We start from the raw sequence: 15,524 nt of genomic DNA on the forward strand, positions 1-15,524 counted from the left end.
TTCCAGTCACAAATCCTGAATTTCCTTCTTAACTCAACAGAAAACCAACAAAAATGGCAAGTTTAACCAAAATACAAATTGGTCTCCAGATTCAAACATTTTGATAGAAGGGAGGGAAATAATTTATCAGCGCCTATCCTACAGAACAAATAGCTCATTTCACCTAATAACTGAACACTGAAATTCAAATCCAAAAAGGAGAAATCTCATTAAACTCTAGACGAGTAAAAGTGCATTACTCATCAAGGATTACATGGAATCGTCACTGAGCAGACCAACAAGCTCAGACTTCTTCAACTTCGAGAACCCTTTCATGCCTCGAGATTTTGCAAGCGCCCTCAACTCCGTTAGCTTCATAGCATTCAAGTCTTCAGTATGCTCCTTTTCTGCATCTTCCTCGTCAATAATATCTTCTTCAGCATCTAAAAGCTCAGCCTCTGACAATTTACTTACTGTAGGTCTTTCCACAAATTCAGCTTCCGCCTCCAAATCTACCTCAGCCTCTGACAATTTACTTACTGTAGGTCTTTCCACATATTCAGCTTCCGCCTCCAAATCTACCTCAGCCTCCTCCTCTCTCTCCTCATCATGTTCTAGCTCTAGCCCAGACTCCAGATCCATATCCGGCTCTAGATCAGAATCTGATTCAGCCTCCGGGTCAAGTTCACTAAGAGTCTCTTCATCCGTCCTTGCATCAAGATCTGAATGTGAGATGATTGGCTCATACTTGATCCTAGGAACTGGAGACCTTCGCCGGAATTCAGATGGTGGGCGTGTAAATGAAGGCTTATTGGTTTCCTGAGGCTCTTCCCTAACAATACTACTGGAACTGAAAAAGCTTTTGCTCTTATCCTCATTGGATTGCCCACTCTGTCTTGGATGATCAAAATTGAAATCATTTGCACCACCACCATTCACTTTTCTTTTACCTTGCTCAACTGAATGCTTCCTCAAAAGCTTAAGTAACGAATCAACTGTTTCGCTCTCTTTATTTTGCCCTTTGACAGCTTCAAGCTTCTTCTCTTCCTTGACAACTGCTCTTTGTCGAAGTTGAGCCTGAACCTTCTTAAAAAGTTCAACTATTTCCCTTTCTCTTGGTCCTGGGGTAGCAGTAGCCTGGGACTTTGGGCTATTAGAAAGAGAAAGTAATGGCCCATTTTTAGTTGATAAGAACTCAGATTCATCAAGGTTCTCAGAGCTGTCCTTCTCTTCATTAACCCGGTTCCTATTTCGGGAGTAGCCAGACCTGTTATGCCTAGGGAAGTCTGGATTTCTTCTATAACCACCATTATTTGCCTGGCAGATAAAAGAGTTATGTTTCAAAGAACATTTTGACGACATTATTTTCACCTGAGCAATTTTATATTCATTTCGGGGACACGTTGATACACTGACTGCCCTTCCAGAAACTCCCAAGCACGGGAGAGAGGTGCTCTCAGATGGTCCATAGCCTACAAAATAGAGAAAAGAAAGGTAACAATACGAGTTCTGTACACCAATTTTAACCAGACAAAAGGGTAAAGGAAAACTAATACTTAACCAGCACTATAGCACAAATCGTTAGTCAAAAATCAGATCATAAGCTCAAACCAAATCTGTGGTCAAAACTCACTAGTATCTCCAAAAGAATTTGTCGGTACAAGACTTAAGGATTTGACTCATTTTCATTCATGGCTCTCCCCACACATCTTTAGCGAAAAAATTCCCCTTTTACCCCAATTAATCAATCATAATTTACACAATGACTACTGTGGAAACGACATGCCTATCAATCAACCAATCAATCAAATCCTTAATCCCATAAGTGGAGTCGGCTACATGAACCAAAATTGATTATTCCGTGTGGCATGCCAACATCTTCAAAAACATTTTGCACCTTCCAATAACCCAACAAGTTGCTCCCAATAACCCAACAAGTTGCTCCCAACCCCTTCTCCTAACCTCCATGGCTCCAACCACTTCAAACAAAGATGGAAGCTAAACTATGGCATGATTAGAGAAGCTGATTTGTTTGTAATTGTAATAAACTTACCGTCAATCACAATTAAAATCTAAATTTGATGCATTACTCTCATCTTTCTCTTCGTCAATTCCTCTTGACTTGGTAAACACTAATAATTATGAGTTAAAGATCTCTATTGACAACACTCCTATCTATAACTTCCTTCATCAATGCATACGGTCTGAGATTTGTAATGTCATCTCCAAAATTTTGTCGAAATCACACATATCCATCTAAGAAGTGCTATTACAATTACAAAATCACTAAATTTGAGTTTTGAGCGATTGATGCCCTATCTCCACCAACGCAATTGCAATAAGCCATCCCCACTCATTAATATTTCTCATTGCAATAAACCCCATAACAAATTCTACTTTACCAATTAAGCAGCCCTAGATATACCTAATTTTATCTATGTTGATATAATGGCCCCAAAAAATTATCAAAGAGCCTGCTTTAACCAGGACTTAGACTACTGAAAACTAATGTCATTTCATCAAACACTAGGTGGGCAACATCTGTAACTCCCAAAAACACCTAAATTCACTACTAAAAACCACATTTCAACGAAAAACAACACCTTCCCACAAATCAGATAACCAATATATGAAAACCCAGAAGCCCATTTGACGAAATTTTAGCTACTGAGTCATTAACAAAGAAACAAAACCCAGAAAATAACACAAAAACCATTTTTTTTTTTTTTTTTTTTTGTCAAGAACATAAAATTTAAACAGGAAGAAGAGGAATTATAAATATTTTATAACAATTAGAAATAAAATTGAAGCTTAATGATCATAGACGATGACAATAGACAATTTAAAGGGAATACTAGACCGAAAATTGTGAATTTAATTAAATAAATAGAGTCGAAAGTTTACTGTTAGAAAGGATAAAGAAAATACCTTGAACGTTGTTGGAGATGATATTTAGGGTTCGAGACATGACCTTGAAATGAGTATTTCAACGGCGGTTTTTTCGCATTTGTATACGATTAGGAAGGAGGTCTGCTTCACTTGAAAGCAAATTGACGGCAAAATAAACTAACTATATATCCGGTTGTTAATGAAAACAAAATCAACTGTATATCCGATTGTTTTTTCTATTTGGGGTAATTGGGAGTTTTCCTATGGACTTAAACTAAAATGTCAAAATCAATTATATGTACGAGTCTCATCGTATACCGAAACTCTTGTTGGGAGACTCATTCATTATAAGTTAGGTGTACGATCCGGATTGAATCCATGACATCATTATTGTCAAGTCACTTCATTTCAATATACTTATATGACATCATTATATTCATATGAAATCATTATTGTCAAGTAATATCAGAGCATACACAATGGGTTATAGGATTACATATTGAGTGTCACAATCCTCTTGTGCCACGCCATCATGGATAGTCATTAAAACCCATACACTTGCAATATTTTATTGCATAACCACAAGCAAATAACCGGTTATAGGAATAACCTGATCATTGCAAAATTTCCCCAAGTTTTTCTCTCTTTTCATTTTTTTATTATTCTTTTAGTTTCTCTCTCCTAATAACCAACCCTAATGATCAATGGTTGTGCATGCTCTCACTTCCATCATTATATTCATATGGCATCATTATTGTCAAGTCACATCACTTCAATATACTTTTATGACATCATTATATTCATATAACATAATTATATTAATATGACATCATTATTGTCAGGTACTTTCACTTCAATATAATTTTGTGACATCATTATATTCCAAAAATTTCATAATACAAACATAAATCGTTCTCGGTACTTTATAGACATTTTTATAGGTGTGTTATGGTTTCAAACCACCTTATATGACCTCGGGAGTCACCCCACGTTTTCAGTTCAATTTTCGAAAAAATGACCCGAAATCGTGTATTATAGCCTTCAATTTTGGACAATTTTTCACTTTTTTAGACCCGGAAATAAAAATTTCCGAGATGCTTCCCATGGATCCTAATACACCCCGGGAGTCCATTTGGGCGGGGAAAACCATCCAATATACCTTCAAACAGTCAATTTACCTGTTTACAACTTGCACCGATTTCATAAACTCGAGGCTATCACGGACATTTATGGCAACATATAATGATCATATATGGTTCCAAACGACATTATATGACACTAGGATGTATCCCCTGGTATCTCGAGACTTTTCGACATCAGGTCCCGAAACCTCCAAAATTGGCCAAAAAGTGTGTATTATAGCCTTCAATTTTGCCTATTTTTAACTTTTTTTGATTCGGAAACAAAAATTGACAAGAAGCTACCTATAGACCCTAATACCCTCCGGGAGTCAAATTGGGTGGGTGAAACCATCCAATTTGCCTTTAAGCATCCAATTTACCAGTTTCCGTACACGCCACTTGTATTGATTGTAAGCTTCCACGGGGCCTTTATGTAGCCGAATTATGGTTGTATATGGGTCCAAACAACATCATATGACCTCGGGATGCATCCCATAAAATTCCGTGAATTTCAGACACCAGGTCCGAACACCTACTAAATTGCTTCGATTTCGTGTATTATAGCCTTCAAATTTCGCTTCCGTACATCATTTTTTCACCCGAATGTAGTCGCAGCACCGGATTGACATCCTAAAAATTAAACTAAAAAAAAATGTCTGCCTCAAATTAAGTGTAACATTCTCAACAACATATACGGGGTTGAGACTTATGAGTCAAATCACATACGGAGTATGTAACCAATTGGCTGTTGGTGTAGTGGTGATTGGGATTACACTTGGTAGGGAGGACCCGTGTTCGATCCCCCGCAACAACAATTGGGAGGGGTCTGGAACCTAACCACCCAGAACTAATCCCCGAATCCGGATTAGCCCAAAGGGTGAACCGGGTAGAACACAAAAAAAAAAACACACGGAGTATGTAATATGAGTATAAATGTCCATATTTTAACTCGTTATTACTTATTGTATTACCTTGTTTATTATTATTTTTTTAATATAACCAACCCTTGTTATCACCTCTAAAATAAAATAGTGATTTACTTTTATTATGGTAAAATATCAGTTATATTTCTATGATTTCACTATATAATTTCACATATTATTATTGTTGGTATTCATTTGGAGTTGACTTCATTAGCGGTTAATAGAACAATCTGTTCATATCACAGTGTCTTTAAAGGGATATTCTGAAGCTTATAGGCATTACTAGATGTCTAGATGTCCTTCGAGCTTAAGTAAAGGCTTTTGCCTCCTTAGGAAGAAGCAATACAATGCAAGCACGCCCGGTATGTTAATTCTGGAGTCTGCAATACTCCATTGGCAACAAAGGAACCACAAAATTATTATTTCGGACTTATAACATTTCGACATAAATATGGACACTTAAATACTTCTTTTGGAGCCAAAATCATAGAATATTTTTACAATTTGCTAAGTTAAACACGTGGACTCGTATCCATATATGACACAAGTACCTAAGTCCGAGTAACATAAGTACATAACTACTAGACATTAACTACTCCTATTTTAACCCACGATCATTCTCAAATTTTTTTCTTTCTTACTTTCTTAGCCAAACCTCTCGACTTCATGAATAGGATTTCACTCATTGAATACTGCAAAATTTTAATATCTATAGTTGAGATTCGCTCAAACATTGGAGATGAAATTTGAAATGCAAGGTTAATCACAGTAAATTAACCTCTTCTACCACATACAACTTTGCTCCATTAATTCTTTATAGAAAGTGAGGTATGTAGACATGTAGTACATGATAGCTCTTTAGACTGAATGGATATCAACTGCGCTTAAATGTTCAGAGCATTATTACTCAGATAACTGTTTAAAATCCAAAATCGGATACTGGCCATCCTCACATTTTCGAGAAGAAAACAGCATACTAATCAAAAGTGCCAATCTCATCAGCAACTCAGAATCATCTCGTCATTATTTTAGTTTCTTCTCTCCTTAACGTAATTTTAAACAATGAATATTTTTCGCCACAAAGATATGATTGGATTAAAAGAGGGTACATACAAAACAATTCAGCAAGGCCCTAATTTTGCCAGGATGTACGAGTTATAAGGGGGTTGGTTATGCATAACCCCATCCAACGAACTCCAACACATTGGCTGATTCAACTTAAGTTTTGTGATTCTTAGCCATTTCTTCAACATCGAGCTCAACTTCTAGTACGGGCAAATCCTTCTTGACACTGAACTCACTGAGGAAAAATATTTCAACATATTACTAAGCTAGTTGACATAGGTAGTTGGGTATTTTTACAATAAACAAAACATGATGAAGTAAATGGATGCATATACCTGTTTCTCACAGGACCATGATCAACAGCATTGCGCAAACAATAAATAACTCTACCAATAATGTCTGACATTTGAACTGGGCCGAAAGTTCTACTGTCCTTGGCTTCCTGCTTCAGGGGGTTGGGTTGGGGTGGGGGCAAAGAGAAAGAGTAATAAAAGTCAGAACTTGCTTAGCATGGAGGACATGGTTAGTTGATCAAAATTGCAGTAAAATTAAACATAGATGTTACTATTTAAGATGCTACTCACTCCAGTCTAAGCCTCTTCGGACTTTCACAATGTCTAGATCAAGCTTCCACATCATCATCCACTCCTATGTACTCAGATACGACTCATACGAGTACATCCTTATAGCATTGGAATGAATATGGAGAAGATTTGTACAGAAGGGTGGGAACAGTAAACCTATAAAATCATAAACTATATTTACTCCCAACATCCCTTATTATTTAGCACCCTATCCTTTGTTGACAGTCCCAAGTTGATTGCAGACTCATCTTTTAGAGTATATTTCCCTAATTGCCCCCTTTTTTTTATTCTTTTTTCTCTTTGATCATTATTCTTACTCTTGTACCAATAACAAGTCTGAAGTATATAATATGGAATGGGATCTATAGAAAGGAGAAAAAACCCAAAATAAACAAGAACAAGTGGCAAATTTACTGTGCAATGATTAATGGAATGAGCAATAATATTTGGATATGTTAAAAGCTTAAAATGGCAAAAGAACTGAAAATATAACCATGTGAAAGTAAGAGATCAGCATGAATTAAAACAACCAGATAGTATGCCTACAAAATTCAAACTCTGTTCTGTTAAAGGCTAATGCAGGTGTATGAGCAGAGCGCCAAAGCTTGTTACAAAGACATGGGAAAAGACTGTACCTTTGGCTTCAAAGCTTCATTGTCAGCAAGAACCCAGCATTCATCCTTATCTAGGATAAAAGGCTCCTCTTTTTCATCCTTCGAGACCATTTCATATCCTTCAGTGGCAGCTAATCTTCTGACTAGATAATCCTTTGGGCTTTCAGGGTCTTTCAGGACCACTACATCTCCAATGAAAACACGACTGTCATGGTAAAATAAACATTTAAAAATCTGAATCAGAAGGAAACAATAACAAAAAAACTTCAGAAATCTCTGCTCTCAATTCTTCATATAATCAGTTTTATTTATATACATAAAATTTTTCATGATACTACACCAAATTATACAGAATTTCATATCCCCACACAAATTTCCTAATTTATAACACAGTCCTATTGACTTAAGTTTTTACCCATGGTGAGTTTCCACTCAAAACATATACTCCTATACGAGTCATTTCTGAGTTCTGACACCCTTAGTTGTGTCACTGTATCCAATTGACCAAGAAGTGGGATAATGTAAAATTGAAAAGTAGATAAGTTTTCGTTAACTCTCAAGTTTTGAAGAGACACCATACATCTACAATTATCTATTTGATTTCTTAAGAAAGGATCACTTAATCAATTTTCTGATTTTCTCAAGTGACAAAACAGTTGCTAGAAGTCTAGAATTGACACTTAAGTACTTGACAAGTTGACAGTAATATATGCTCAAGAATGAAATGCGTTTAATAAAGGGAGCTCGACGGCACAAAATTGGGCACAGATTGCGAAGAAAGCGTAACAACCATCTTCTAACATGTCGATGCTCCAGACTGAGGAATGAAAAACTTAAATGACTAAGACCAGCATCATTGGAGTTGAAACAGAAAATTTTAAGCCTAAACTGATTTCAATCAACATCATTATAGCTTCTTATTCAAGATAATCGGTTAAAAAACTGTTTCATCCCAAATTCTTAAAGAAAATGTGCACTTTTTTTTTTTTTTGGAGGGAAGAGGTTAAGCCATAAAGAACAATATCTTAGAGGAACTTCTGTTATAGATAATCATCATATCAAAAATTTTGTGAGATAGAACCTTTTATAATCAATTTTTGTGGGGATGCATTTAATAAAACATGTTTATTGATGATGGTGCCATTTACTTGACGTACACTCTTGCTACTCCTGTAATATTTTCCTCAAACATGCTCCTGCTATCTCCTCCCATTGATCCTGCTTTAATCCTCTGTGTCTCTTCTCATCTTCTTCCTCTCCCACCTTTCACCTCCCATCTTCTATAAGCCCTCTGATCTTATTTTTTAATCTTCTTCCCATCTTTTGCATGACATTATGGAAAACACACTCGTTTTCCTCCCTCTAAAATGTTTCTTAAGTTTTTCCTCTGCCTCTCTCTTTCACTGAATTTTGTTCTCACAATAAGCCAACTTAATGCATAAAAAAAGCGCCCATTTTCGCCCCAAATATTGACCTCTACATGACCTCCTTTACTAGATGTATCTCCGTCGTACATAAATTCCAAAACCTTTACTGATAATTTTGTGGTTTTCTAGCATTGGTGCAATATTTCCCAAATTCAAAAGATTGAAAATACTTTATAGCATAATGGGATCTAATTGTGTTTGTTAGTCACTATAGAACAAATTGACTATACTAAGGTGGTCCAATATCTACTACTTTTGATTACGTTGAGTAAAAATAAATGATATTCATACCCAATTTTGGTTGAGGAGAATCAAGCAAAGATAGAGGGGCAAGAAATTTCAGTTTTTCTGCTTGGTGCGAGCAATTTGGGTTATAATATTATGGAGTATTTTAATGACAGGAGTCTTCCCTTTATATTTTTATATTATTACTAATGTAGTCCCATATTCTTTGCATGGTAGGACTTTGGAGTACTATTTTGATAATTTGGCAAGGTATTGTAGTATTAAGGTTGAGGGAAAAGAAGTATGGTTGATTGAAGTAAAGCAGAATGAGAGGGAGAAAGAGGAAGAGAAGAAAATCAGGTGCATGAGGAAGAAGAAGAGAGAGATTAAAGAGAGTGCGGTGGTCTGAGGGGAAAAAATTGCACTTCAGGTACAGATAGTAGAAAATTAATAACGGTCAACAGTTGGAAATTTGATCCTTTGGCCAGATTCTGGCCAAAATGCGCCAAATTTAATCTTCTGTATCTATAACTATATAAGTAATTTTTTCGCAAATAATTTTAGAGGGTGCTATATCACACATTCTGACAAAATACTATCTAGTCTGACATATTTTCGTAGTTAATAAAGACCAAGGGAATCCAACCTTATTAAAGAAGACAAATTAAACCAAGCCTTCAAATAGGCTATCACATAGCCATACAAAGAGAACCATAGATAAACACTAGTTCTCGACATCACACATAAACTTATCTATAGCTTTGTAAGCCTATAGTACCAATGAGAGAAAAGCTGGCAACTGTGGTTCATGATAGAGATCTCTGATTTAACTGTAGCCTTAAGACTGAGAGCTTTAAACCTTGAACAACAAGAATTTGCCCTAAAATATGCGCCCACTATCTTCTTTCCATGTATTCACCACTAGCTAAATTAAATAGTTTCCAAATTTTAGCAATACAGTTTGCCTTCACCCTCCTCTTCCAAGCTACCAATACATCTTAGTATCTTACACATTTCCACATTAAACCCAACCAATTATAAACATCACAAAACCAAAAGTATATGCTTGCACAAGGTTTGATCTACCAAAACATCTTAGTATCTTACACATTTCCACATTAAACCCAACCCATTACAAACATCACAAAACCAAAAGTATATGCTTGCACAAGGTTTGATGACCACTACAACAAGCTTATCTTTCCACTTCAGCAGTAATAGCAAAATCTACACATTGCCTTAAGGAAGCACATGATACATCTGAGGTGAATATTACGAAGTACATACAAAAACCTGCTAGAACTTTGATTATCTAACGCTCCCAGTCCCACCGTCTCATATCTAACTACCCAATTTTATATTTGAAATGTTTCAAGAAATAATTTCCCATTTCTTTGTCACCTTAACTTTACTCTCTCTATCCATCAAATCAACCCTTTATCATCATTCAATTAAAATACTTTCATTTATTTTTCTCGCTTTTTCAACAACAATTTTTCATTCTGCTCTTAAATTTGTCTTAATGTCCATGCCACTTAGAAAGCAAAAGCTCTACTAAGGACAGGGAAAGAAATAAAAATCACCATTTTATAGGATAAAAATCTACCTAGAATCCTAGATTCAACTCCAAATAAGCAAACAACAACAAATCAAGAAATGCATACACTAAGAGCAAACAAAAGACCAGGTCTACTAAATAATATGCAAAGCTAAAGAACATTAACATCCCCCACTGATCTCCATCAAAGATATGGTTGACGAGTGATAACATCCCACATACAAGTGAGAACTCAACAGTACCAATATATTAGTATGCAAAAGCAAAGGGGTATGAAATTGATAAGCATTCCAAAAGAATGAAGAACAATTAAAATAGACAATTTGCAAATTACCTTGGGCCTGGAACTGGTATTTTTCTAACTAAGAGAGTGCCACCTTCGGACGCAATTGTAGGAGCCATCTCCTCTCCTTTATTCCAATGTAAGAAAGTCACCTTGCCCTGAAATAGGTTTTTCCACACAGTGTCTCCTATTTGACCTTCAGTTATCCGACCTCCTTTATAGTTCTTCAAACACATTAAACACTCCAATCAGAAAAGATAAACCCTAAGAAGACTGGCAATCTCAAAACTAAACAATATCAATAATAAGCTCAAGAAATTGATATAACATGGCATTTGCACGGCTTTACAAAAGGCAAAGAATCAAAAGATGATGCAGAGTATCAGTTACAACAACCCAGCATAAATTCTTCTGGTTACTGTTCACTAGAGGCAACATAGATGGTTAAGATGTATACTACCTAATCCCTAAACAAACTGTAAAAGACAGAAAGAGGCTGTTTTCATGAAAGAAAAGCCATACTTAAACTTCTTCCACAGAATTCATATGTTTTTAAGAGATAGAAAGTTCTTCCTGAAAGATGAGGCAGCGCAACTTAATAATTTGCAACAGACAATAATTTTGATATCCCCTCCTTATAAATCATCAACTAATATTCCAAGACAAACAAGCAAACAAATGTGCCACCTCCCGCTCCATAACTATCAAATTCTCATTGCAAACCCAAAAGACAAGTTAAATGGAGTATATGATCCTATTTCCCCTCCCTCAAGAAGTCAAGAACACGGGTGCAAACACACTGTAAACAAACAGGTTGAATGAGTAAATAAGAAGAAGAGTAATGTACGCTCCATACAAACCTGAATGTGAATGTTGGTAATTAAGCAAGGATAACATTTACTAGTTACTACTCTGTACAATATTTAGCAAGTTATATCTATCAAAGACTCTTTCTTTCATTACACCCTTATTTCATTATCATACTGATAATCATAGAAGAAATATATCAATCAAAGACTTTCTTTCATTACACCCTTATACTCAATGCAGGCATAAGAACCCAGTAATTCACAAAGTATTTACTGCAATCTTACATATATAGCTAATTACAATGAGAAATGTGAAAAGATCGAATTGTTAACATCAAACAAACAATTATAGATCATAAACCCTAAACCCCAAAAACCTCAAGCAAAAATCCCAACAATTCACCTAAAATCTAGGAGCAAATCATAAAAACGACACCCAAATAAACAAAATCATTCATCACAGATTCAAATTGAGGTTCAAGAACACCCTTTTCCGAGAACATAAGCAAAACCCAACATCAACAAAAATACCCATTAACAAATTACTTAATAATTACACAAAAAAATCACAAAACAATGAAATATTGAATTAAAGATTGAATTTGGATAAATAAAAGAAAGATGAGAGAGAAAATGGACACCTTCCAGCTGACAGCCATGGAGTATTCAAGCTTGTGGGCGATGTAGCGACACCATGTTGATACAGAAACCATTGCTTGTTCTTTTTTTTTTTTCCACTTTAATTTTGGGGGTCTCTGATTAATCCAATACTAATGCTTCAATTTCACGAGAAATTATTCAACTACTCGTATAATTATGGTGAAGGTGAAATAGCAGCTGCCATCTCCTTTCTTTGTTTTTAATTTCTTTTTCCTTTTTGGGTTTCTAAAACCCTTCGATTCTAAACCTCGAAGGTGACTGTCAAATTTTCACCGAAGCCCTTCGAGATTTTTTTTTTTCCCTTTCTCGGGTCCGACATGAGTACTTCCGTTACATATTATTTGCAACGATTTGACATAAAGTAGAGAGGAAAAATGTCTAATCGTTGCAAATAATATGTAACGGAGGTAGTAACTTGTTGTACTATTAACAACATAAGTTACGGAGTAGTTGATATTTATCTTTGGTAGGTAAGGAGAAGATGCTCTATTATAGGAATGGCGGACTGAACTACCAAAGCCTCCCATCCCAAGTTGTTTTTGGTGGAATTTGTCCCACAACCATGAAGCTACAATCCTTACCATAGTACCACTAAACCAAGTGTTATTTGGTACAAGCTTCCATGATTACAAGATGGTTAAATAAACTTTCTCATTTTCCAAACAAATTGGTTTTTGAAGCTTAAGACGACCTTAGAGAAAAGAAGAGAAAAATGAATAAAATTAGTACTACGTACATTAGCCATGTAATTATTTTTTTTTTTTCTTTAGTAAAAGTGTAAAACCATTTGAAATCATTGACAAGTTAATCATTGTTACACTCCGCATACAAATTATGTATATATCGGATATGTACTAGGATGTTCTTTGAAAAGAATATTTTTTTTTTTATGCGGTAAGATATAGGGGGGAGGGGGGGATGAGGATCTAAGTCATCTAACTATCTAACCCCCAACCACTTGGGGAAAGATGGAGGGACTAACCATCCCTTTATTTTCTATGTCCTCTTATCTGAAAAGAAATAGTCTACTATAAACTAAACTAAATCGATCATTTAATTCCATTTGCAAAGAAAAGGAGTATAAAAATTGAAACCAAATAACCAATCAATACAACATGTTAACTCATACCCCAATTAATAAGGATGAATCATATAAGTGACAAATATAATGTTTTTGCTTAGAACTTGTTAATTTGTTATGTACTGACTCAAACATTTGTGCAATTGTGCATTTGTACACATCATATTAGGCTGTATTAATTGACAAAAAGATTGAGCTAAACTAAGATTGAGCAAGATAGATTACAACATAAGATTCTATCATTCTATGAATATAAAATAGACACCCCAAACAAATATAAAAATCCCAAAGTTTCATAAATGTGAAATTTTGGATCAAATGTACATAATATAAACAATGACAAAATCAAAAGCTGTCTCATTCTCTGATTTTCATCAGTAATCCTCAAATGATCCAGCTAGCTTAGACTCATTAATCTTTATAATAATATGATTTTTATAATTAAATACTTTGTATTACATTAAACCGTACCATATTTGTTCAGAAACCATTACCCAAACTGCCAAATAGACCTCTAACCAAGATTCTAAATTATATTAATCCGTTATAAATTAAATTAAAAACCTATATACTACCTCCATTTTTTATTATGTGCAACAAAAGGGTATTATTTATGAGATATAAAATATTCCTACGTTACATTCTTTCTTTGTGTTTATAAGCCACCTTCCCTCAAACCTTCACGTCTCATTTCACACTGCACCATTGCATAAAAAAACCTTCTGTGTACGGTGGATATGGGCGAGTTAGGAGCGAGTTATCGGTTCGATAACCGGGGAGATAAGACGATGGTGACGAGTGGAAGAGTGCACGCTGCTGGATCATCCGAGTTAACGGCGTATCCGTCGCAGTTGACTCGGCCGAGTCGGGGATCAAAGAAGGGGAAGAGATGGGGTAAACGACTCAGTAATCCTGAGGTGAAACGGAAGAAGAGAGTTGTAAAGTATAAGGTTTATGCAATGGAAGGTAAAGTCAAAGCTTCTTTTAGAAAAGGGTTAAATTGGATTAAGAATAGAGTGTCTTCTTTTGTTCATGGCACCTAAAAGTTTTGTGATTGTATTGTGGTCAAAGGAGAGAGAAAATTATAACAATGTAGAGGGGGGGGGGGGGGTGGTATGAGAAATATCATGCAAAAATTGTAATTTTTGATAGTTTTTTGTTTATGGGATTTTATGAAATTCTCATCAATCATCTTAATTAGTTTGTCTAAAAAAAAGTCGCAAAGAAAATGATGATGCAGATGAAATTCGATTTAGTTTGGCTGAATATCACCCCTCTTTTTCGGGATGTTGTTTCATATTTGCGTTGTTCGTATACATTTAATTAATGACGTAACAATTGGAAAAGTGGTGAGGAAAATTATCATCATTTGTATGCATATCGTTTCTAAAAGGTAACTAGTATAATTTCTTTACTTGTAAATCAAAGGAATTGATTTGATTTGATTCATTAGAATTTGTAAATGTGGCTATGAGAAGCTATTTTATTTTTTTCCTACTAGGATAAAATTCTTATCCGATTAGGATCAAGATTAAGAATATGATAGATAGTATATGAATAAGCTTTGAATGTAGATACATTTGATACTCCACAAATTTAAAAGATCTTAACTCTATAAAGTATTAATGAAAACATAAGATTTTAATTGCAAGGGTTCATTTAGATAGAATTAAGTGTACACCTAAAATCGTTGGCCACAAATAAGTCTAGTCTAGTCGAGCCGAGTATTTGAGTGTGTATATATATGTTGGCTTGTTCAATTGTTCGAGCTTGGAGCAAGCTAAGTGCTAGAATATGCTTCATCTTAAGAAAACTAATTTATAATCAATAATAAAAGTAGTCGGTTCTTCACAGACCAAATATAATAGTTAATCAGTAAAAATCGGTCAACATGAACGTGGCTATGAGCCTATGACCATTGCCAAGAGAAACCAACATTGCAAAGTGTTGTTCCACCGCTGGCAAAATGAAGTCGTCATCCCATAACAGCCCATCTTACAACATAGCCTTGCACATAGCATTCTGCTAGCCCAACACTGAAAGCCCATTCTAACATGCATTTACACATTAGAAGTAATAGCCTAATATACTTCATGGAAAGTATTGCAATTAAAAAAAAAAACTGAGAAGTATTACGTTCAATATCATCGTATTTTGCATAATACTTCGTAGGAAAATGTTACAAATAAATCTTACCGCATGAATTATTGGGCGTGTATTTTGCATAATAATCTATTAGCTCAACAATATATATTTTATAAGTTATAACAACGCATTTATCAATGATCTATCAACAAAGAATTACC

General features: G+C 35.0%; 2 protein-coding genes across 3 annotated transcripts; both read right to left on the minus strand.

Annotated features, from left to right (window-relative positions):
* On the minus strand, positions 1-3,114 carry LOC145604738 (uncharacterized). Its single transcript, XM_081660672.1, has 2 exons — positions 2,908-3,114; positions 1-1,451 (listed from the first exon to the last, which is right to left on the minus strand). The coding sequence occupies exons 1-2, from the start codon at positions 2,945-2,947 to the stop codon at positions 250-252; spliced, it is 1,242 nt and encodes a 413-aa protein (XP_081516798.1). The 5' UTR covers positions 2,948-3,114; the 3' UTR covers positions 1-249.
* Positions 3,115-5,886: 2,772 nt separating this feature from the next.
* On the minus strand, positions 5,887-12,382 carry LOC145591530 (mitochondrial ATP-independent inner membrane protease subunit 2-like). Of its 2 annotated transcripts, none has more exons than XM_081648024.1 (5): positions 12,119-12,382; positions 10,720-10,892; positions 7,197-7,380; positions 6,313-6,419; positions 5,887-6,212 (listed from the first exon to the last, which is right to left on the minus strand). In XM_081648024.1, exons 1-5 carry the CDS (start codon positions 12,188-12,190, stop codon positions 6,131-6,133), a joined length of 618 nt encoding a protein of 205 aa, XP_081504150.1. In that variant the 5' UTR covers positions 12,191-12,382; the 3' UTR covers positions 5,887-6,130. The 2 variants fall into 2 exon arrangements, with proteins under 2 accessions (XP_081504150.1, XP_081504140.1); XM_081648014.1 differs by having other exon boundaries at positions 6,313-6,422.
* Positions 12,383-15,524: the final 3,142 nt, after the last annotated feature.

This window comes from Chenopodium album, chromosome 2 (genome assembly GCF_948465745.1).
Source record: "Chenopodium album chromosome 2, dcCheAlbu1.1, whole genome shotgun sequence".
NCBI classification, from domain to species: domain Eukaryota; kingdom Viridiplantae; phylum Streptophyta; class Magnoliopsida; order Caryophyllales; family Amaranthaceae; genus Chenopodium; species Chenopodium album.

Coding starts and splice junctions, on each gene's coding strand:
- LOC145591530 (XM_081648014.1), bottom strand. CDS start 12,190: ATGGTTTCTGTATCAACATGGTGTCGCTACATCGCCCACAAGCTTGAA. Junction 6,423..7,196: donor ATGAAGCTTTGAAGCCAAAG/GTACAGTCTTTT, acceptor AACCCCCTGAAG/CAGGAAGCCAAGGACAGTAG. Junction 6,213..6,312: donor CATGGTCCTGTGAGAAACAG/GTATATGCATCC, acceptor ATTTTTCCTCAG/TGAGTTCAGTGTCAAGAAGG.
- LOC145604738 (XM_081660672.1), bottom strand. CDS start 2,947: ATGTCTCGAACCCTAAATATCATCTCCAACAACGTTCAAG. Junction 1,452..2,907: donor CATCTCCAACAACGTTCAAG/GTATTTTCTTTA, acceptor TCTATTTTGTAG/GCTATGGACCATCTGAGAGC.